This window comes from Poecilia reticulata, linkage group LG13 (genome assembly GCF_000633615.1).
Source record: "Poecilia reticulata strain Guanapo linkage group LG13, Guppy_female_1.0+MT, whole genome shotgun sequence".
NCBI lineage: Eukaryota > Metazoa > Chordata > Actinopteri > Cyprinodontiformes > Poeciliidae > Poecilia > Poecilia reticulata.
Window position 1 is genome coordinate 20,327,659 of NC_024343.1, and position 24,916 is coordinate 20,352,574.

The window sequence follows — 24,916 nt, forward strand, 5'->3', positions numbered from 1 at the left end:
GCATTAGATAACTATAATGATATTTGCATTTAATCTAAATTCAGATTCAGATTAGAATTCAAAAGTAAAAAGGAAAAGGTTTTGTTTTTGGATAACTTTCTGTTTTGGGATAATATTGTTTTAGATCTGTGTAGCTTAAATGTTTTGTATATAGTTGAATATTCTGTTTCCTCTTTGTCTTCTCTGAAAATATTGCACAAGCAGGTTTCAATCGCTCCATAGACATAAAGAACCTGCAAGGAATCAGTTAGGTGTGATAAAAATCTTTGTCCCATCTCAATTTATCTGTATTTAGAGAAAAGCATGCAGATTTTCCTCAGTGTGCTTGGAGAATATATTTTTTTTTCAGGCTTAACCATCACAAATTCTCTTCCGGTCAGCTTCTCTGCAACAACAGGAAGGCTGCAGCTCCTGCCATGCCACACGATAAAATGACTGTAAATGTTCATGGTTAAAGTCGATTCAAAAGATCCAAGTCCAGATTTTTTTAATCTGGGGGCCCGCCGTTTGGAAGATTTACAGTTTCAAAGTAACTGCCTGGTAGAAGAGAAAGGCAGTCAAATAATTTAAATAATGTTCACTTAAACGACTACGACTTATCTTTTTACACCTCTTCATATTTAAGTCAGATAGTGACAGTCACTGGAAAAACTTAATATGTACCATTACCACTACAATTTTTTATTTCCACACTGGAAGGTCATCGGTGACCTGCCACCATGTAGCTGCATGTAAAAAGTCTTCACCTTCTCTGTAAATCAGTCTCGACTGCAAACATGTTGCAAACAAAATAGAGTCCTATGAAGGTGTTGAAATTGTTTTTAAATGTTCCAAGTTCACTTCAGACTTGACCCACTAGTTGTTGGTCTCCACCGTCTTATTCTGCTACTCTAGGTCTGTACTATATGAAGACCCCCAAGAGGATCATTTAGTGCAGGTATTCGTTATCCTTTAAGAACGGAACAGATCTTCCTCCAGATAGTCTTAGATAACCATTTTTGTCAACCAAGAGTGTAATAAGTGGATACCAAATTCCCTTCATTGTACACACCATCCATTTGGAGGTCTTTCCTGGCTGCTCTGCGATGACCAAGAATGACAAAGGATGATTGTTCAAGGGACGAGTGGAGCCCATGTTGATTAAAGCCTCAACTGGTTTAGGAAAGCCTGGTGAGCAAACGAGGAAATGGAGTGAGACAAAGGAGTGTGAGGGTTCAAAACACCTAATGGAGTGGTCTGCTTGCTGAGCTAATAGACTGCTTCAAATTGAAAGGAGCAGCAGGCGACTAAATAGAACGATGAGGAACATTTCCTCCTGTTCATTCCAACAGCTCCTGCAAGGGAAAAAAATGGGGAAGAAATGGGAGAGGACAACAATACCAAGTCAGCTATTGCTTTGCTGCAGCATCGGCTGCTTTTATTCATGTTTAGTCAATCCTCCAGATGGAATTATGGAGTGAAAAAAAGTACTTTTTTTTTTTTGTTCAACAAACGGTTGGAGGAGAAGAAAAATGTCTTGTGTTTTCAATTATTTTTTCATGCTTTGTCAATGCTAGTCAAGCCGTGAGCTTTATTTTCTCGCTGATACCAGTCTCGGAGGAAGAAAACAAATTGTCCAAGCTGAATTCTGAACATAATAGTCAATAATCACTGTGTGAGATGAGGCATTGCAGAAGCAGGGGTCTGACAGGTACACTAAAGCGACCAATTAAAGTGCTAAACAACTGCTAAGAAAGGATCAATTAACAGGCAGCTTGTAGGGTTTGACACTAAAAAGCAGGCAAAAATATGTTTTCTCTAACAAGAAAGACATCTTTTATGTTCAATTACGAGTTTAAAGCAACCAGTCATGTTAACCTGCTTGCAGCTGAGTGGGAGGCTTGACCTCCTCTTTAACGCAATGGGGTCATGACTATGCCACTAATTAGCTATAAATTGTTAATCAATAATAGCAGGTTTTCTTTTTGGTTGCTCTGTCACTGATGCATGCACTATCCCAGCCTGCATCTTAGTAACGGGAATTTTGCTATTTTAGCAGTTTATTTTCAGACACAGTTGGATTGCACAGCTGCATAGAAAACAGGAGATATCCCTGGTTTCAGAGACAGAGAACATTGATCAAAAGCATGTTCTGCTTAGAGAAGAAAAACACGGCAGCTTTACTCTGCGCTGCCAGTTTTCACTGAGGCAGAAAGCACTTGAAAGCACCAAAGCAGGGCTGGGGGCTCAAAGATGATAGTATCTCAACCTCTCCCCTGATAAACAAATCATTTTAAATGGTGTTTTTGCAAGGTGTCTGAATTTTAATCATGTTTGCACTCACCATTAAGTTCTGTTTTGTGTCCTGCCAATATCTGCAGAGAATTAAGATGGACATCGAGTGGGATGAGTCCATGCAAGACTATTTCTTTCTCCGCCGCAGACATCAGCATTTATCTCCGTTTTGTTCGCTTCCTGATTTACTCACTAATTGCATAAAGCGATCCTAGCACTTGATTAAAATCCAGAACTAATGCTTACATGGAGCAAATCATTTAATATTTTCTTAGAAAAGGGAAAATTGTAATTGTGCCAGCACTGTTATTCGTTACAGTTACTTTTGGCAAAAAATAAGTTTGGCACGTATAGTTTTGGAACAATGACTGAAGCTATTTTTATGTAATACAACATGACTAGAGGTTTAATAAAACATTCATCTTATGCGATGAGATGGCACATGCTATTAAGTTAATGAGAATGAGACAAAGGCAGATTTTAACAATAACCCTGACTTTTTTTGTTTGTGCAAGGTTTCGCTAATCAAATATGTTTTAAAGAGTCTGTAGCAATTAGAGACTTCTTTGCATATTTGAATTCTCTAATTGTCATCTAATTCTTCCAAGTTCAACTTATTTGAGTCATTTGTATCCACATGCTTGTTCTTTCAGTCACTACTCTGAGCTTGTGACCGTAGACGAGGGTTGGGTTGTAGATTGACTGATAAATTTGAGAAGCTTCAGAAAGAACAAATTGAATTTATATCAGAGGTTCCACTGTGCATTTTTTTTTCCTCAAAGATGGTTGAAGTAGATGAGTGTCAGGCAAACAAACACATTTGTTCATATCCAGGTCTCACAGTAATAGCTTGCATTTATTCTACTAATTAAAGTTGCATGCTGACAGTAACTGGATAGCACTTCACTTTGATGGCATTTTATTATCAAGATTTCTCATATTACACTCTCTCTTTAATGAAGCTGGGAATCACACACTAGCATTTAGCCTTGATTTTTTTTTAGGGTTTTCAGAATAACAGTTTGCCAAATTGTACATATTGTGTAAAGTATTTTTAAGAAGTGGAAAAAAAAAGTTTAATTAGTATTTTATGTATTAACCCCTTCACTGTCACCCATAAAACAATTACATGTTATCCAATTAGTCCATGAGGACACCAGTGTTCTCGTAATAGTTAACTAAACTACTGATGACAAGAAGTGTGGGGAGCAAACTACAATGGATTGGCATATTTTTAATAGTCTCTTACAAATCATTCTCATTCTGTCTGTGATCACAGTGTTTCTCTCCCGAGTACCGTATTTTCCGCACTATAAGGCACACCTTCAATGAATGGCCTATTTTAGGGCTTTTTTCATATATAAGGCACACTGCATTATAAGGCGCATAGAATAGACGCTTCCGTTTGGGTTGCCAATTTGTTCCGTACTCTATTATTACACACCACATTTGTAAAGAACTGGTCCCCGAGTACACAGTCATGTGGCAGACTACTACCCCCCACCCCTTCCGCCCCCCCTTCCGCCCCCACTGACTTTAAATGTATTATCAAACTTTATTAACAAACCAGCATTCTGACAACTGTCCCAGCATGCACCGCGCACTTCTTCTTCTACAGGGGAAAATGAAGTTGGCGGCTGCTTACCGTAGTTGCTAGACCTGTTGTGGCTCAATATTGGTCAATATTGAAGGTTTTAGGTGTGCCTTATAGTGCGGAAAATATGGTACCCAAAATGCTACCATCATTTCAAAGTGGATCAAGACTTCTGTAAATTTAACAAATATTAACTGCGTTGCCTGTACTTGGATGTTTGGTTTGTGAAAAACACTAAGAAACACTAAGATGTTTCTTAGAATGTTTTAGCATCACAAGATCACCTCCATAAGACAATTCCAAAAAGAAAAAAAATCTATTTTTATGATGTCAGCTGAACAGTGTGACTAGCTGGATGGGTTGCTGCAAGTTAAATTCATCAAGACAAAACTAAATCCAGTAGTAAAAATCAGGATTGGTGCTTGTTGTTACTTCCCTCTTTTAGAATGGTTATACAAGAGTGGGCACAAACATTTCCCATCCACCGATTCATTACAAAAGCATACAAACGTGACCATGATTAACTTTCAGTGTCTGTCTGGTTCAAATGGAGTGCAATCAAATGAGTTATAAAACGGTTATAAATTACAATTATAAATTAGAATCATATTGTGGTTGCTCTCTTGTGGCTCTCTTACAATATAGTAAATCATAATCAAACTCATCAAAATTACAAGAATAAATGTTAAGGCTTACAAATCATTTCAACATTTAAGTAAAGCATCAATTTTCTCTGATTAAACTGATGCATCTATTAGTGTTGACTACTTTGTCTGACCTACATTAAAAGCAAAAGATGGTAAAAATAAATGTGGCAAACCTGGAAAATGGTCATTCCCTGCTTTCATTGTTCTGGCAGCGCATCTTTAGATCTAATTATATTCCACAGCAAACTCTTGCATTTGCAGTCCATGTCCAATTAAAGCTCTAAACAACTGCTAAAAATAAACACAGGCAGTGAACAAAGAAAAAGCGGTAAATCCTTACTCTTCCCTTGTGTAAACGGCTCAAATCATGTGAAGCACATATTGTGGACAGCATGCGGTAATGTCAAATATTTATCTTTATCGCTGTGAATACAGGGAATAGAAGAAAAAAAGATTGAAACTAAAGTGAAACCAAAATATAGCAGCAGCAGGCATTTTTAGGTTTAGTCACTTGAAATCAAGCGTCCAGATGAAAAGCCCTGAACATATTTTTCCATGTGGATCATTTTGGAGGTTAAAACTCTGCACCATGCATGAAGGAGCTGTAGATCACTACTACCTTGTGTGTCAGAAAATGCAGCTAAAGCACTTCTGAAGTATCAAAAAGATAGCAGCCCGTAAAAAACCCTCATCATGGTTCAGTTCACAGAAAGAAATATTGCTTTGAGAGAAGTGCAGAGTTGGAGGATTTTATAAGTTGTTAGAGAGGAGCATCTAAGCAAATGAGTTATTAAACTATAGATGTTTATGAATTAAAATGTATTCTGAAAACATTCCGTCAGCAAAGAGGCTGCTGAATTAGATGCTGTTCTCATCTTCTTTAAATCAATGCGAATCTTGATTATCACATGTTCAAATTATTGTGAAGAATAACAATTATTGTACAAGAACTGCCTTTTATTGTTTCCAACACTGTTGGACAATGCAGCATACTTATGTGGAGCTATGTCATCAGCAGGCTGCGCATGTGGCTCCAGTTAATGTGAATGTGAGCCTCCGCAGAACATCTGTCAAAGATTAGCAGTAAAGTGAAAAAAGCAGTTCCTGTTAATACATTCCCAAAAAAATCTGGCAATAATTTTCCTTCGAGAAGGATGGAAGGGGGAGGGGTCCGCAGGTCAGAGGCACCATACAAACGCAGCTCTGTTAAGGCATGTGTCTTGAGTTTTGCGAGACGCAAAAGACAAAAGACCTATGCAGGGAAATGTCTGGCTGTAATGAAGGAACTATATGATTGGCCATTTTCAATCAACAGATCAACAATAATCCCTTCTGCAGAACCGATATCTTAATGTAAAACAAAAGACAACACTGATTACTGCTTCAAGGAGAAAAATATCTTTTTGTACCTGCAAACATTTTCAATTTAAAGTGCAACAGTCATTTCACTGTGGTGGCGTAAAAAGCCCCTGTGTCTTAAAGCGTGACATTCGATGACGCATCTCTCAGGAATGGGGAAAAAAAAAAGAGGATAGCTCCTTATTTAGGCAAACAAGCTATAATTCAAAATCCATATGCATCAGTAGGAAAAGTGCTTGGCAGGTAAAATGGTGTTTACTAATGATATTTGCCATTTGTTTTAACATTGGCTGAATCATTGGCACTCATCTGAGAGGTGTGCTCCATCACCGAGTGTTTGACGTTTCATATTCCATGTTGCTGTGCCTTTGCAGAGCCGTTCGGAATGAGCACTTTTTGCTCTGACTTACACAATCGTTTCTGCATGGAAATCTGTTTACACTATACGCCGCATGAGTAACAATTGACATTGAAAGGTGGAAGGAAAGTCACATTACTATGTGGAGAAATGCGCGAAAAATATTTGCTTTTCTTGTTTTAATCCATGTCCTAAAATGTAAATGCAAGACAGACAGGGATACGAGTCAGGATGTTAACATTTCCTACGTTTAAATGAATAGTGAATCTATAATATGTGCTTCAAATTAGATTTTTACATGGCAAATGATTTGCCAGGTGTTGTAGAGCAATAGAAAAACAACAAACCCAAAAATCATAACATGCTTGCAGTTGATTCTGTGTTGCCGAATCATTAAACGAGAGAGGTGTATTTAAAAAAGAGGGTGGCTGGGTGCTGGGTGGCTAAATTGGAAGAACAAGGGGTCAATGTGAGGAGGCTATAGTCCTCAGCATGGTTGTTCTGGGTTTGATGCTCGGTGTTGGGCCATTAATTATACATCTTCCCTTTCTCTCTAAAACCAGGAAGATTTTTGAAGAAAACAAAACTATTGGAATGGTTCAAAGAATAGCCAGCATGTTAAAGAGTCAGTCAATAATCAGCTACAGGGTGATCAAATAAGGTCTAATGTAACAATTAGAAGAACGCTATGTAAGGACAAGCTAATGCCAAGAAGATCCCAAAAAGTCTAGTTGGTTTTTTGTCTTTTTCTAAGTGGTAAAGATCACACTGATCTGTTAAGTAGATATAACATTTATGAACTGAAAACATTTGTAGGACAAACCCAAAACACTGACCTGGTGTAATGTCAAGCATGGTGGAGAAGGCACCATGTTATGGGGATTCACTGTTCATCACATACCAGGAGTCAAGGATCAATTTGAATCCAGTAAAATACTTGAAAAGGATGTGGCCTTATGTTGTTTAAAAGATACTCTCCAAAATGGCTGATTTACCAAGACAATGACTCCAAAAACAATACTTAGTCAGTCGCATTGTGGTTCCAGAGCAACAACATACATAATATGGAGCAGCCAGACTTATCCCCAAATCGTAATGCAATCGATAATTTACGAGGTAACATCAAAATACTGCATCACAATCAAGAATTGCGGAAGAAATATGAAATGTCAAATGGGACTTGGCTGAAAGAACTATTGGTTGACTTCATGCAACTTCAAAATTTTTAATCAGATTTTTATCTGTGAACTAAATGTATGACTTTGTAAAAAAAATGCAGATATCCATTTTTTTTTTAGCAATATTCAATTCCCCCCTCACTTTTTTTAACATTTTGATTTGGTTATGAATGGTTATGGTAAATGTTACCAGAGCATTTTGGTGTATGAAAATGAATGTTGCTGTATCTCACATTTTTAAACACACTGCTATTATTTTGAACACAACTTTATTGTAGTGCACCATATTGTTAAGATGAACATTCCAGAGGTTTGGAGGTGACATTGAAAGTCTGTTCTTACAATGTGAATGCACAAGACAAATACCATCAACACAGCTGTCAAACTCCTGCCGTATACTCCACGCACAATACTTTCAAAGCTGGGAATATACATAGGGGATGCCAACTGACAATGCGGAAGAATAATGTAAGTCAAAACCAAGATCAAAAGCAAGCCTGAATGCATCGTAACTAAACGTCAAATATCAGAAAAGTCTCTGGGTTGGAATGTCAAAAGTCTTTGGCTGACTGTGTGTGTGTGGGAGTGTGATTCAGGCACAAGCACATCAAGATGTCACTTCATAACCTCTGGCTCAGGAGGCTCCTGTCATCTTCACATTTCAGAGATCCTCTGCCTGCCCCGCCAGACATGCTAAATATAGAATGGGGACAGAATTTCTGTTCGGAGCCACTGCTCTCTTTATCTACATGTAACGCTAGCTTACGTGTTTATGCGCACGGCCATCTTCCCACTGTTATTCAATTATGCATGCAAACATACACGGATCAGCATCAAGTGGTGCTAAGACCCTTATTGCCCTCCAAGTGTAAAGGTTTCGATCTCTTATAAGAGGTGCTCACACTTTCCAATTACATTTCTGTCTGGGGCCTCGGACTATGTTATTGTGCCCCGGATAGTCACTTTAAAATTCCTTCATTCTGCCCAGCGGAGCAATCAATCACTCGTCTTTACCTGGCCAAATCTCCAAATGCACAGCTCTGTGAGAGAGAAAGAGTTACTTTATTTGACCTTGTTCTGCTTCTTACTTCGTCTGGGCAGAGTTACCGAAGGGAGCAGAAGAACTCTCTGTGGCAATTAATTGTGCTACTTATCTGTAATGTGAACACTGGATATTACATCTCCAGCAGATATTAATTTAAGGATGTCTCAGGATGGGCAAAGCCAAAGCTAAATATAAAGAAAAGGCAGCATTAACCAATATTGATTTTTTTTTTTTTGTAATGTGATAACCACGTTTTTGGCTTTTTATTTTTTATTTTTTACTTAGTCATTGTTCTCATTTGGCGAAGCTTTCGGAAGACATGCTTCCTTTGTGTGATTTTGTTGGGGAGAACAATCAGGCAAATTATAGTAATTAGCTAAATAAAATTGACGACATTCAATCTGAAAAGTATACAGGGAGGGAAAAAAGCATCACCGTGGCAACAACAGCTCTATTAATACTCGAGGCACATGCGTGTGGTTATTTTAAGAAAGCGGGAATTCTATTATTAGCTGCAAAAATGCAACTCCAGTATAATGTAATAAGTAATGTTGGGACTTTACTTGAAAATACTGGCTGTTAATTCAGGTTATTTTGAAACAAGTCAACACATGATTTTGGGTTTATGAAAAATAGAGGCAGATTTGAGTCATATTCTTAAATAACCCCATGTTCTCTTGTTTGTTTCCTCAAGCAGAGTAAATGTTCAGAAGATTAGTAATGTAGTTTCTAAGCATTCGTAATAAGTCTGGACTATAGTCTCTGTTATGTAGTTTTAATGACTAGACAACCAAACAGACTAAATAAAAACATGATTTAGCCTTGAGGTAGCTAGTGTTTACAAATCAATATCATCCTGTCTGTTTCGCAGTCATGTTTTCTTTTTACACAGGTGCAACAAAAATACTGTCATTCAAATGGTTGGAAAGTTGTAAAAATGTTCAAAATAAACATGATGTAAAGAAAAATGAAGGTCTGATATTTAAATTACACAAAACTATTTTTTCTTCCTACTTATCCTTGTAGTAGTTTTTTTTTTTTTTCATTCCAAAGGGGGAAAAAAAGACTGTCACTGACAAGACTTCTGATTTTGAGTTCATCAAGTTAATCTATTAAAGTATAAAATGCTCCAGAAACAGGAAAATACACATCCTTGTTCTTTTGCTCTGGGTCAGGCAGCTACTCCATCACTAAAACTGTACCTCTCATCTCTGTGTCCTCTGCTCTAATGTCGCCAACAAACTCAGCAGTTTCTGTCAGAGATGCATTCTGCACCTTTCCCGGCAGAAATTCTAATAAGAATAGTTCCAATTCTTATTGTTTGGAGGCTGGTAAACATTAATAGTCAGGCTGTTTTGTAACTATAGCTCTAGATGGATGTGACTACGTGCCACACCCTCACTACCGCACCTGCACACTAACAGAGAATCTCAAATGCTCTAAACATGTCACACAAGAAGTAGCCTATAATTCAAATGATTGGACCAGGTAGCCTATGTGGAAAGCCAAAAGTGACACAAATTAATAAATTAAGAAGTCCAAAAGTTGTTATTTGTACATGGGAACATTTGTTGTAAAATTAAAGTTGCATGCAAAAAATTAATTAAGAAAATAATAAGTCATTTCCTGCATCACGTCATGAATTACTTTTTGTCTCTCAGCCTTACTAATCAAAATTTACATAAGCATGGGTTAAAATGTATTTAATCAGACACAGTAATAGTTTAAATGGGTGATGTAATGTAAGTTACAGGTGTATAGTCCCAAAAGACAATCAAATAACCCTGTTACAATTAGTTATCATAACAATGCTAAATATAGAACATAACCTAAAAGAAATTTGACTTTGCCATTTGATGTCTTGAAATTGGCACCTGTCTCTTGATGAAGATCAACCATTTACACTTCACTATTTACAACTGTTCTTAGGAGCATGATCTGTGAAGTAGTTTGTATAATCAGCTCAACAGACATGCAATTCCACCAGGTGTGCCAATTACTATACTGGTGGAAGGAGTTGCGGGGGAGGGGAGCTCCGGACTGGGGACTACAGCTCCAAGGGGAAGGTTTGCAGAAATAGGTGGCGCTTTGCATGAGCAACCTCCAACTGGCTGCCACAGGACATTCAATGATAAATAATATTTGTCTTTAAATAATTCCATGATGTAGCTTTGCACAGGAAGCAAAGTAGTAATAAAAAACCCGGCATTTTTCATACCATAAACAACTATATATGAATATACGTTCTGATGCTTGTTTTAACATTAAATGTGCCTTTAGAGCAGGTTTTAAACATTTTTTTTAAATTTAGCCCACATTTCTTAATTAAAAGGTTTTGTTTTGTTCTGATCTAATATTCTACATTCTATTGTAATCATTGTAATTAACTGAAAGCCTTAAAAACATCTGTCTTTAAGCAATTTACATTGCTTAAAGACCTTCACTTAGTCGAGTGAGTTGCTCAAATAAATGAACTTGTCAACGATATTAAAATCTACTGAATGTGGCTTTATTTGATTTTTTTTTATTTCTCAATTATGATCCATCTATCTAATGAACTCTGCAAAAAAATATTTAACATTAAGAATTAGACAGCAAGAGGAAGGAAAAAACAGGGAGAAGGTGGGAGGAGAAAAGATAAAATAAAATGCAGAAAAAAACATATCAAATGGTAAATATAACATCAGTTTCTGCTAATACAGAATTTTGTGGGTGGGGGGCCATCTGAAATGATTTTTTCCAAGCCCAGACAAGGCAGTCAGTTGGCCTGCTGGCAGCAACTGAACACAAACTACTCTGACGACAAAAATCCTAGTGTTTTAATTCTGTGAAATCTTGTGGCAAAAGACTTTGTTGTACTACCGCTGGCTTAATTATATTTATGTCATTGTTACAAAAACTACATCTATGTATTTACTATTATTAGATCACGAAAGGCAAAAAGCAGACGATGTGCAAAATGGAGTCAGAACAGGTGAGCATCCAAACCTTTTCCAGGTCAGCATTCATCCATGTCTGCATAATATGTGTATTGTTCAGTATTTTATACTGGGTCATACAGTGGATGTGAAGCTTTGCTGTATATATTGGTATTGTACACACAAACACACACACACAAACAATACATCTATTTATCCTCACAGGGACTTTACTTTGATTTCCATTTGTTTTCATTCATTTTTCTATAGCTGTACCCTGACCATCGCCATAAATCTAACCTCTAATCCTAAACCTAACCCCTACCTCTAAAACAGCACTTGTTCTTATGGGGCCTGGACTTTGGGCCCCATAAGGAGAGGTGGGCCCTCACAAAGCAGCTGGGAAGGGAAAAATGGGCCTTACAATGTGAGAAAGGCTAAAACACACAGGCACAACCAGAAACGGCAACCAAAGAGAACAAACTTTCATAATCCCTAAAAACGTGTTGGGCTCAAGCCAGTAACAGCCTCTCCACTCTATTATTTTTTTTTTAGCAAACAGCACAAAACCTTAAAGTCAAACCCCAAAGGATCAGCCCATAGGTGAAGAGCTGCCACTGTGAACCTCTTCACCCTCAACCACGACACAAAGAGCTCTAAACTTTTTTTTTTTTTATGCCGGCCACTCTTATTCAAAGACTATTCCACCCAGCGTGGGGGAATTGGGATTTTTTCCCCCTCTCGGTTTCACTGCAGGTATTAGAGCAACAGTGAGGAGTGCTGTGTGACGCCACTTACTGGAAGTCATTTTAAACCTCTGGCTCGCACTGCAACAGAAACTTCCAGTCAGTGGAGTCACAGTGGAATCGAACAGTCCTCGTTTAGTTGGAAACCTGAAAATGCCTCTGGACCATTCCGCAGCAGAACTTGGCATCAGCACAAGAAACATTACACTTCCTTTCATTTCTTGACATGCGATGTGAATAACAGCTGGTGGTTTATTACCATAACAAATTGAAGTCTTATTTTTGGGCATTTGCAGAGTTGCAACCCTGACAGCTATGACTATGCAAAATAGGTAGGAAGTACATGCATATATATGTTTACATTAGTTCAGAATATCCCTTATGGGGTTTTTATTACTCACAACAGGCCTTCCTCTGAAGAACATGTGTCAGTACATGCAGGGTATGTGTCAGTACATGCAGGGACTTAAAAGGAGGGGTCCAGCAAACTTTTATCCCTATATTTTTTTTTTTTTTTGCCTCATCTAAATAGATCCTCTTAAGAGAAGAGCAACAAACATGCGCTGAAAATTAAAGCTGACCTCTGCTTTTTTTTTTTTTTTTTTTTTTCTCCACGTTTTCCAACAAATGTGACAGGCAGCTTCTTTGAAACGTAACGTGCCATTGCCTACTATAAGGCAATATATTCTGACATCATTCCGAAATGAAGCAGTCAGATGTGCTGTTGTGACGCCTCAGACAATAAAAGATTGGAATAAAAGATGTACTCAGCCAATCCACGTTAGACTGCATTAGAGAGAATTGTGACAGGAAGGCGCTCCTGTCTAATTAGCCTAATGTCTGATCTCTTAAAGAAACACAAAGTGACTTACCGAGAAACAAAGAGCGCAAGATTGCAGACATCACGGCTGGAAATCCCAAATGCAACGGAGCAGGAAACAAAGCGCTCAGACCGCCTTCGGATTCATTCGGCTGACCTAAGCGCAGGCACGGCGAGGCGGCACCATCAGCGAGCTGAGCAGCGAAATCACAGAGAAATAAATCTTCATTGAGCGTCTCAGTCCAAGGACGTAGTAGTATGTTGCACACGCCTGACGCATCTAAGCCTCCCAAGGAGAGGAAGGGGTAGAGAAAGAAGAGGAAACGTGGCTCTTTCTCTTCATTGTCATGTGTCAGTCGCAGGCTATCCGCGGCGTCCAAAAATAAAAAAAATAAAAAATCAAAGTTGCCCACCGGCTGTGTGGTTCTGGCGTGGGACGTGTTTGTCTCGGGCTCCCCTCTGTCTCCTCCTCGGGCAGCCTCTCCTCATCTCCTCCTGCGCTACACAAAGCTCCCAAAGAGGAGGAGAGGGCGAATAGGTGGCTGCTGAGGGGATGCTGAAGGATGGAGACCTCTAGAGTCTGAAGTTCTCTTACGCAGCCAGAGCATCCTGCAACACACACTGAAAGGCTTCATGGGAGGGTGTGAGTAGTTGTCTTATGCACGCTGTAAATAAAATAAAAATAAGAATTCAAAATGCTTGATAAATGAATATAATTTGATTCTATTCGTGGTTTGATTTATAAGGGCAAGATCATGCCGTAGTCACGCAGCAAGAATGATTTGTTTACCGGTGTGAGAAATTACCACTACAACCGACACGTTGATTTATGTGGCCACTGTTATGGTAAATAAATAATCCTTCCAAATGTGATCTGGATATGGGTAAATACGTGTGTATTTTCATGGGACCAAAACCATGTATTTCATGTCATAGAAGATTGCAACGTGATGACATTTATTACAGATTTAGTTTTCTGGATTCAGGAGATATTCAAGCATAATGTGCATGAATGTCTTATGAATTGTGTGGTTTTCAGGTAGTTATTTGCACCCTTCTTTTTTCCACTCTAGATTATTTGTATAACACTTTCAGTCATTTCAAAAACAAGAATTGGGCGAACACAATTTTAGATCGGATCAAAACCACACATAAAGGAATGATTAGCTATTGTCTACATGTATACACTCCACTTATATTTTACATTTTCCCCAGCTACGTTACACCTCAACCAGATATATATTGTAGCCATCAATACACTTGAGACATCTTTAGGCACAACTCTGATTAATCTTGGCAGAATTCATTTAAACTGGTTAATTTTCTGGCACAGACCCAGCTTTTAAACATAGTTCATGCATTTTTAATAAGTTTGAAGGGCTTTGGGAAAGCCATTGCAGAAACCACAGCAGAAGCTTAAGTTAGCCTGCAATTATGGAATCTAAAACCACTTTTAGAAAGCTGTTTATTACAGGGGAGATTTGAAGAGGAGTTCTTCTGGAACAGTCTTATTGTTCTTTCTAAAAAGCGCTTTATAAACACGTCATTGTTAAATTACATGTGTCATTTAGCAAGCCGAATGATGCTTTGGCTTGCTAAATGATGTGTCATTTACCACAAACTAACACTGACTGTCCTGTATACCACATTGTAACTCAATCATTAAAAAAATAAGAAAAAGAACAAACAAAGCATGACGCATGTGCCAAAGGTTTGCTCGCCGCTGATCCGTTTGGCCAGGATTGAGGTGGGGCAACAATTATCATTTTATAATCAGATATTTGTGCAATGGTTAGACACATGATGATGCAACAAAAACACCTCACCATGATAAAATAAAAAAAGGTGTTTTCATAAAATCTATTCATTAAAGGTCCGCTATTATGCAAAATGTATTTTTTGCATGTCTTTGTTCTTCCATTTGGGTATCTCCTGCTTTGAGAAACGGTCCAGAAGCAAAAAAAAACAAAACAAACCCAAAAAATCCCACCCCCAAAAAACACCCAATCTTTTTTGGTAAAAAGTAAATGTTCTGTTGGTGTCTGCAGAACATCTTTTTTCAAAAACGTCTGTGTTTTTGTTTTACTTCCCCAAACCAAGCCAAGCCCATCACATGGCAACTCAAGTGGAGCTCCACCTACTTCAAGATGTTAAGTTTTTTTTCTGCTGGATTTATACAATGGCTCTTGGAAAAGGAAAATCTTTTGCTGTTGGCTACAATACAGAGCATGTGTCCCAGTCACAGAAAACAGAGCTTCATTTTACTTTTGCTTGCAATGTCTCTGCGGTATTGACAAAGAAATTTGTAGTTTGTACAGATCAGTTTAGGAAGGGGTCCTTTGAAAATTACTCACACGACAGGATTTGCCAACGTATTTCAAGAAAAGGAAGATTCCGTCCCTACTGTTTTTTCAAAAATTTGCAGATGATGGCAATGTAAGTACATAACGTGTGCCATTTGTATTGTTGTTAAGCTTGTTAAATGACAGTGTGTCATTTAGCATAAGCTAACATCAAATGATAGCACCTGCTAGTCCCACAATATCTGTGCATCAAAACACTTTAGTGGTAGAATTGTAGTAAACTGAAAGTCTACACTCTGAGAATCATTAACATGCCAGTAAATTAAAGAAATGAGAAATAATTCCATATTTTTAAGGATTTGTTCTTGTGATGCGATAGGCTGACACACTAAGTGGCTTCTTTGAAAAACAGCCGCGTTGTCTTTTGCGAACATCTCAGCTATGTTGATGTAATGTTAAAGCTAACCCATGTTGATGTTATTGTGTCTTGACGGACATACAATCTGCGTGCTTGATCCAGCCGTGACTTAATTTTCTAACTTAATATGCAATGGTAGATTAATTTCTGGAAAATTCATCTAAACTAGATCTACATCTTTTCTTTCAACATAACAGAATTTTCAGAAGAAACAATGGAGGTGAAAACAAACTCCAGGAGCGAGGACATGGCTTTGTGCAAACTAAACCTTTCCAGTGTTTTTTTTTTTCTTTTTTTGCTTCTCATCAAAATTGAAACCTGGTTTCACAGAATTGCAACCAGTCAGCATGACGTTTCCAACAGCACTGTGTGTTGGCTGCACTGAAACAATCTCAGTAGTGAGTCGACTTGATTCTTTGCTATAGTGGGCACACAGCTCTCCTTGTATTGTTCCAGATTTTCTCATTGAAATAGTGTCATAATGTTATACTGAATAATTCCGGAAAAAAAACCAACTGCATTTTATTAGTGATCATTTTATGAAAATTTAATTATTTTTGGCAAAATCGCCAGTGCCACTACTATTAGTACCTAGAACATTTATTTCATTTATACATTTTTTTTTATTAAGTTAATCTAAATAAAGTTTTACTGCAGTTAAAAATTCAGGGTCATTCTGTCTTCATGAAAATAAAGGTATGCAGATTTGGATTTTTTTTTCTCCCTTTGTAATGAAAACCTTCAATTAACCACTGCATTTTGAATTCATTTGCATTGTCTTTGCCTAATATTTAAATAGTAATAATGTTCTGGAATACTTCAGTGTGACAAACATGCAAAATAATAGGAAATTAGGAAGGGGGGGCAACACTTTTTCACACCACTGCAAGGCAACATGAAGTCTTTGAATTTCCAGAAAATGTTTAATACAAATCAGGGAAATACTATCAGTAATATGTAATTCCTTGGTCCAAACCTAAACAATCTGCCTCCTTCCCAGGCTGTCTGAGTCGCCAGATTGTAATCCTATTAAAGGCCTATTAGGTCAGCTGAAGAAAACAAGAAGAGAGAGAAGAGCCAGAAATTTTAATTATCTATGTTTTCAAAATTCTAATTAATGAAGTAAAGCTTAAAGTGAAGAGATTTCAGTTGTATGTATTTTAGAAGTGTTGATCAGGGTACTAATAATTGTGCCATCAGTGATTTAGTTTTATTTGCATAGTATTTGTGCTTCCATGTGTGCGTGCGAGACAATACTTCTAAAAGTTGAATAATTCATTTTCAGTAAATGTGAGCAGTGTGACCAAGGCGTTTTGTTATTCTCAAAAATATTTTTTGTGCTAGTAGAAATCTACATGAACTGAATCACATGTCGAGTTCGAAACGTCATGTTTCTGTTCTATTTATATTTTGTAAGCTACAATGATTCATGACTGTGATCAAAGCCGGTTCAAAATCTGTTTAGATCCAGAAGGCATGTTCGTATTTGCTTAATATCTTTTTTTTTTTTTTATTTGTCCACAAGCTTCTCAATCTTGGGATTATTCAATCAATCTTTTCAAACCTGCCACACTGCATTTATCTCTTGAGAGGATTTTTGGTGGGATGTTTTACAAGAGCAGCGTGGTCCAAGTTGGGTAAACAAAAAGCGAAATGAGAAGTACGGCTGTGCTCTGACGGCTGCTCTCGGGGCCCGGAGACAAATTAATCCTCCGCTCTTCCCTGTCTCAACAATCAACAGAAATAACAAAAGGATTTTAACTCGCCTGTGGCTAGTCTGCTTTCTCGCACTCTCTTTCAGCCCTCAAGTGGCCCACTCTCCAACACCAGCCTTGCTCTTTCCCTTTTCATTCAATAACTAGATAGCTTGAAAAAAAAAAAAAACATTCACAAACTGACATGCACGCATACTCGCTCCTCTCTTGATCGGCTGTAGCACAGTAGTACACGGACTCATGCATATTGACACAAACAGCCGATGATAGGCAGAGAGTGCAACAAATAAACAACGTAATTCTGGATGTTGCAAGAAGCAGCAATGCTCAGTGAGTGACATACTATTGGTCTTGTGTGGCTTGGTATTTTGTTCGTAATTCCATTCTGTTCCTTTTTACTTTCCTCATCCTGTCTGTCTTTATATTTTTTCAGCAGAATGTAAAAGGTCACCGTCTCATTGCAACTCTCCTCCATGGAGGTTGGTATTCGCAGAATGAGCTGTAGAACAGAGGAGTGAAGTGCAGCTGTGAAGGAACCACGAATGGCTGAGTTTCAAAGACATGCTTCCCTCTTCCTGTCATGACGGTCGCATTGTAATTTGAGACGCAACAATGCCACAGTACATAACCAACTACTGACCACTTTATTAGGTACAACTCGGCCAATTACATGGCAGCAACTTATTGCATTTAAGGTTCAAACTAAGCATCAGGATGGAGAGGAAAAGGGGATTTAACCATGACCGTGAAAATGGTGTGGCTCTTTTTCCAATAAGTATCACAGAAACTTGTGCCTCTTCAAGCACAACCATCTCCGAGGTTGACAGAGAATGGTGCAAGCCCACTTTTCTACACAAATTCGAAGTTAGATTAAACACTTCACAGCACTGAGGTTTTTAGACTTGCTCTATTACCTATTTAGTGGATAACAGGACTTTAAGCCCAGATGCTTTTTTGATTGTAATGACTGCATTATTGTTCACTTGTCTTGCAGACATTGTAGATGGGGCCACAGGAGGCAACCTGTCTGCATTTGGTGGTTTGGCCTTGGTGCATGATACAGCACCCTAATGCAGATGGCCTCACAGATGGTTGATATTTATACCACAGGGCCTTGAAAAGTCACCAGTGTGGAAACAGCTCTTCCCCCCCCCCGATTAGTTTCACATCACTGAGAGCAAAGCAATATCAGCACAGTTGCTTTGCAGTGGACTGAAAAGCCTGTTTTAAGCAGTGAAAATCATTACTAAGGCCAAACTGAGAGTACATCATTGTGTTTGAAAAAAATATCCTTTGCTTCTTCTAGACTTGAAGGCAATAATAATGTATCAGAGCTCTGCCACCTCTTTTGTGCATGAAAATGTAATCCTCCAAAATGCAGTTGCGCACGATTTAAAAGAAAAAAAAAGAAAAGTATCTGCCACGACACGGCTTGTATTTTAGCTGACGACACATCTGACCCGTCTACTGTAGGTGGATTTGAAATCTAAATCAGAGAAACTAGTTGCACCTCAGACCTTTAGACGCAGACAAACTGCTTCACAGAGACGGTTTCTTCTATCCTGAGCATTTGTATCTCCTTTATCATGGCATCACAGAGATGTGTTAAGGTTTTTGTCGAAGCACAGACAACACCCTGCAAACACACAAGTGCGCTGAGATGTCTCGACTTGAGGGAATAAAAGAGGCGGGTAGTTAAAAGGATTCTTGGTAACAATGTGGATGAGAAGGAAAAAAAAATCTCTTGTTTAGGCATCTCTATTTTTAGCAACCAATGTGATGCTGTTCCGTTAGTGCTTCACGCCTCGCAGATCCTTTATAATTTAATGAGGGAGATGACAGCCCGCCGAGATATATGGCGAACATCTCAAGGCGGCGCTGGTCAGCTTATTGATCCCTGTGTGGGTCAGTAAGGGCGTATCCCGTCTATGCTCTCTGACTCTGCCGCAAGAACAAATTGTCACCCTCTTTTTAAGTCAGTAAAATAAATTACTCTCTCTATATTCTTTTATTCTCTTTTCAAATAACTCTCTGGTCAGAGAAGACAGACAAAGTAAAGATAAGAAGAATTATTCTCCAGCAGTTTGCTAGTATATTTGTGTGCAGAGAGACAGCCACTTGCCTACAGTTTCTTTGTTGTTTTTTTCTTTTCATTTTGCGGTGTTCAATACATTTCTATTCTGGTGCTCTAAGGCAATGGGTGTCTAGAAACCAGCCAATGGAAGCAGGAGAACAACAAAAACGTAACAACTTCCTCACATCTCTGTCTCCTCCCTCCTCTCTATCTGCATGCATCTGCTGCACACACATAAAAAGGCTCCATTAGCAGAATGGATTCTCTTGCTTGAATAATGAAAACGTAACACTCCCAATAAGGCTTTGTTCGGCTGGGAAACATGGTGCATCAGGTTAAGGTGTTCTTACGCGTGCCTGTCCTTGGTGCCTTACTGTAACATAAGATTTTAGCTACAGCTGAGTTATATGGATATTTTTCTGAATTGGTATTTTTAATTCATTAAAAAACTTTAAGAAACTTCTACGAGACATTCTGCTTGGAGTACCTTTATGATCCTTGGTGCTATCTCATTCAAGCATGGATCTAGATCTAAGGAGGCTAATGGACAAATCTGAGGAAGTAGTGCCCACTCTGATCTATATATCTTTTTGTTTGTTCTGTTTTTTGATGAATTGCAGATCAGGACAGTGGATATTATTTGGTTGTCAAAGCAACACTTTAAGAATCTAATCTAATGTGGTCGCTATTCCCTCAATGAAGAAGACAATGTCTAAGGATTCTGGGGAAGGCAAATCTACAACCATGGCAGAAATCACAAACATATGGAAACAGCCTCATAGTAGCCTGGTTTCAGGAGTGGATTATATTTGTCTCAAGAAGGCTCTAGAAATTATAGGCACTATGTGTCTCTCCAAGCTTTGTGTATCACAAAGTATTCAAGTCATCCTGTAGCCTGCAGAAACTCCTACTTGTGTCCATGATATTTCTTCATGACAAACCTTGAAATGATTGCATGAATTCTTAATTTATGGTGTGTCTTTAAAAAACACAGTTTACTCACTATAATGGTGGAAAAGCATATTTCATACCACTTTTTATCCTTCGCCAGAACCAAACCAGTTCAAAATGTGATATTCTGCCTCAATTTATGGTTATTTGGGAACAAGAAGAAGCTAGGGACAGGGTATTAAAAAAAACATTTTCCATGCTCTAATTAAAGGCAAGGTATGCAACTGAAAAGCATCAGGAAGCCAAGTTTTCCTTCATTCCAATTAACAGGTATATATAAAAGTTCAAGAAGGCTAATTTATGCAAGAGTGGATGGGTGAATTCATCAAGCAGCACGTGAATTAATGACTGATTAAACCAAACACTTTCCAAGTTGTAGTTTGTTTGAAACAGTTAAGATTCGTGGCTATTTAATTCAAATCACATAATTCCATTTTTTTAAAAAGGGAAAAGTTTTAGTGCTTGAGTCAAGGGAAAAGAGATCAATCACATTGGAAAATAATTTCCACATCGTTGCATTTAGCATTAGAATTTATCTTCCTCAACACTAACATTTTCCACACCAGGAGATATATTAAAATGCTGGATCTCGCCTGTCCCTGTAAATGTTCCAAAAAGAAAAATCAGCTACATCTTTTTAGTAAGAGAAGGCTATGAGAGTTCATTTACAACAGTAAGGGCGTGGATGCACAGCAGCCTGCTACGATCAAGGTGTCATTTGTAACCTCAGAGTGTGGCAGGTCAATCAGTTATCTACATTGCCTTGGAAAACGTATATATTTACCACATACAGTTTTAATGTTGTAATTTCCAACATGTTTTATGTGTACTCCTTTGTGAATCTGCAAAAAGTAGAGCAAATCTTGCTTTTTTACATTTCTAAGTGGGATTTAATTTGTATTGAGGTCAGGGTTCTCCCTTACCAAGTTGATGGCTCATAATAATACCTATTGGTGATTTTACAGCTGAAAGTCTTTTGGTCGATACATCTTTCAGCTTTGTACATCTAGAAAATGACATTTTTGTCATTCTTACTCAAAGTAGCAAAGAGGCATAGTAAACCCATTCCTCTCATCAGGTGTTTTTCCCAGGGGGGAGGGAAAAAAAATCACCTAATTATTTAGATTGTAATGTAGTTTTATTGCATAGTTTTTCAGTGCTTGTGGTGCTGATTTTAACCACAACTACAGCAAAAATGTAGATCGGCATGTTCCTGGTCTCACTTTTGGATCTCAACTGTGCCTTCAGCAACTTAACTTCTGTGGCCACAATTAACTGACTTAATATGCAAGATAAAAACTACAGCCTTAATCATTATCGGGGCATTTGAGGCCCCTTTGTAGGAAGGGTCGGATCCCACTTCCAGCAAAGCTAATTATCTGATTAGCCTGTAATTTAAACCTAAATTGAAAGCCCTGTTTGTCATTGATCGCTTTGCCTCTTCAGCTTTGCAAACACAGGACCGAAAGCTTGCGAGCCCATTTTGGTTTGGCAAATAAACAAGGCTTGATTGGAGAATAAGTGAGTGGAGGAGGGGTGCCAGGATAGTGCAGATTGCTTGATTTGCCTAATTTAGAAGCTCCTGTGTTCTTTGTCCAGTGTAAGCAACCACGGTAACTGTCCCCTGTCCGTGGTGTTCGATAACGTGGTTGCCATCTTGGTCGCAGGGAATGAGTAATGTGAGCCGTATGGTGGTAAAAAGCCAGCGTAAATCAATGGACTCTTTGCATCAAACTGTATGTCAGGCAGTAGTGTAGCTGGAGGCATCCATCCTCAGTGTGTCTCCATTCATCACTGGAGGGAATGACCGAGCTGTTGATAAACACTTTCAGAGTAACAGCAAGGAGAACGTTTACCAATCACCCCGAGTCTAGCCGAGTATATTCCGACCACTGTGGAACCAATTACTTAAGTGGTGCTATCTGCAATAAAGCTGCACTCAACAGAAACTGAAGCACAAAAAGACAGCACAGCACCTTGTAGTGAAGGACAACAAGGAATGCAGGCACCACAGTTGTCTGCGTTAAAAGGTAATGTTTTCTTTGGTGATGAAAGAATTGTTTGGTTTAAATAGAGAAAGCTGGTTCTTCACCACTGAAAGACCTTTCACCCAAGAGAAGCTGCAGTACAGCGTTTATGTTCATGTTAATGGAGTCATTGTTTTCTTCCTTTTGTTACTCAGGTCTTAATTTGGGTCACAAAAGTCCTTAAAAAATACATGAAAATTGATCATGATTAAATTATGCTGTAGTTTGAAACGTTCTTCAACTCTCAAACATACACTGGGTTGGTTGCTCAATGTTAAAGCTAGACTTGTAAGTTTGCTTTACTGATTGATCATTAATAAATAGATTTATCATTTTCAGTTTTTGTGATTAATCTTTAATTTTTCATAGCTAACTGCATCTTGGCATGGACACGCTTCAGTTCTGAAATGGATGAGATGAAAGGCTGAGTTACTTTAGCTGTTTTGTTTTTATATAGCTATTTCATGTGGGCCGCACAGTAGCGCAGTTGGTAGCACTGTTACCTTGCTGCTAAAAAAGTCCTGAGCTAATTTCTCGGCCTGAGGTCTTTCTGCATGGAGTTTGCATGTTCCCCCTGTGCATATGTGTGTTCCCTCTGGGAACTCCGGCTTCCTCCTACAGTCCAAAAACATGACTGTCAGGTCAATTGGTCTCTCTAAATTCTCCTTAGGTGTGAATGTGAGGCTGTTTGTTCTGTCCGTCTCTGTGACCTACCCCACCTATGGCCCATAGAACACTGGAGATCAGCACCAGGATAAGCATGTAAGATAATGGATGGAGGGTATTACATGAGTTTGTTTTGTTCTTTTATTTTCTTAGTCTGTCTCTTGTCCACTGTTCTATGTACTTCCTGTTTTCAATGCAACATGTTGCCAAGATGCTTTTCACTTGTCATCTTTTGTCATGTTAGTCATATGTAGCTGAATTCCATGTTCACCTTGTGTTTAGCTTTTTCTGACTGATCCTCCTCAGTTAATGCTCAGCATTTACTGAATCAGACACACCTATTTTATCTCCAAGTACTTTGTGTAGCTTCATGTATTCAGGATGATTTATTCATTCTTTTTGTTCTGTCAGACTGCCCCAGGGCAAGGCTGCCATGCACCAATGCCACCGGGCTCTCTGACCACCAGCAGCAGCAGCCGAGGCAGGTGAAGTGTCTTGTCATTGTGCACAAGGACACAATGACAGAGGCAGGTTGAACCAGCAACCTACCAATTGCAGGGCGAACTCCTACCACTGTTGCCAACATTGTCACAGAGAAATAAATGTGTGCAATTTTACTGCCTCTGTAAGTAGCTGGAATATAAGAAAGAAAAAAACAACAACTTCAACATATGGATGGAATATAGAAAATAGTTCAAAAGCCAGTCTTACATAAATAAAAAGCCTAGACAGCATGAGAAAGGAATGAGTCGTCATACTTTCTTAATCCGTCATAAACATTGCAATAAACAAAAATAAAGCGGCGTTCTATTTGCTCTTAAGGTTCCCTAGATCATCCCAGGGAACCGTAAGAGCAAATAGAACACTTCTTCAAGTCATGACGAAAAATACAAATCCAAAGCATTTGCTTTTCCATGGCTGAAGACTAATATGAAGTAAAAGGCAGTTTTCCAGAGCAACTGTGGGCTGAGGACTGACAGAGACCAGTGATGCACAATTACTTATGTGACATGGACTACTAAGAAATGGAATAAAACAGGAAACAGCACAAAGTTGTGGCACTTCCATTGGCCACTATAGACTATGGGCTTTTCAACATTCAGCGTACAAAACTACAGATTATGCAGAAAGGTTGTTTTATGACCATCTGTGGGAAAGGATTTACACACAAACCAATCATTCAATCTCTTTGTTCAATTAGCTGTCCAAACTGGATTTTGGTGCTGAGTGAATCCAGCTGGAGGATCCTTCAGCGCAGAAGTACATTTGTAAGATCTTTGTTTAACACAATACGAGTTATGAGAGGCGACTTAGGTATTTTTTAAAAATAAAAATAATTGTAATGGATAGTGAATCATTTTAATTAAGTTTCCTAAATTATTCAAATTTGTAATTATTCATTGTAAATTATTTAAGTATGTTGCAGATTGTTTAATGATATTTGTCTGTTTGATTACCACTGATGGTTTGTATTTTGTTTATTTGGATTGCACTTTGTAAAGTTTTTTTTTTGTACCTCACGGGCTGCCATAGCTAATGAGGGCAGGCCTATAAAAGCTCGCAAACAACTTGAATGAACTGTCAAAGATGTGCTTGGCACAATCAACACTTAGTGTTCCCCTGTGAAAGCAGCGAGGTACGTTTTATTTTGTTGTTTGTGTTGTAAGTTTATGTTTATATTCTAATAATTGTATATGTTTTTAGTTTTCACGGTGACTGAGATGGGTGTGACGTCTGATGATCCAGTCAAAGAAAATAAACAAACCTGGAAAATTCACCCGTCGAGACCGCGCAATTCATTCGAATGCTGGGGAGCAGCTACA

The 24,916-nt window shown here is 38.3% G+C and overlaps 1 protein-coding gene across 1 annotated transcript in view; it reads right to left on the reverse strand.

Annotated features, from left to right (window-relative positions):
- The window catches only part of clmpb (CXADR like membrane protein b), a 74,476-nt gene extending 60,909 nt beyond the window's left edge, over positions 1 to 13,567 (reverse strand). Inside the window, exon 1 of the mRNA XM_008425954.2 lies at positions 12,992 to 13,567. Within this exon, the coding sequence (XP_008424176.1) occupies positions 12,992 to 13,022 (31 nt within the window). The 5' untranslated portion in view covers positions 13,023 to 13,567. The remainder of the gene's footprint in view (positions 1 to 12,991) is intronic.
- Between the last annotated feature and the right edge of the window lie 11,349 nt (positions 13,568 to 24,916).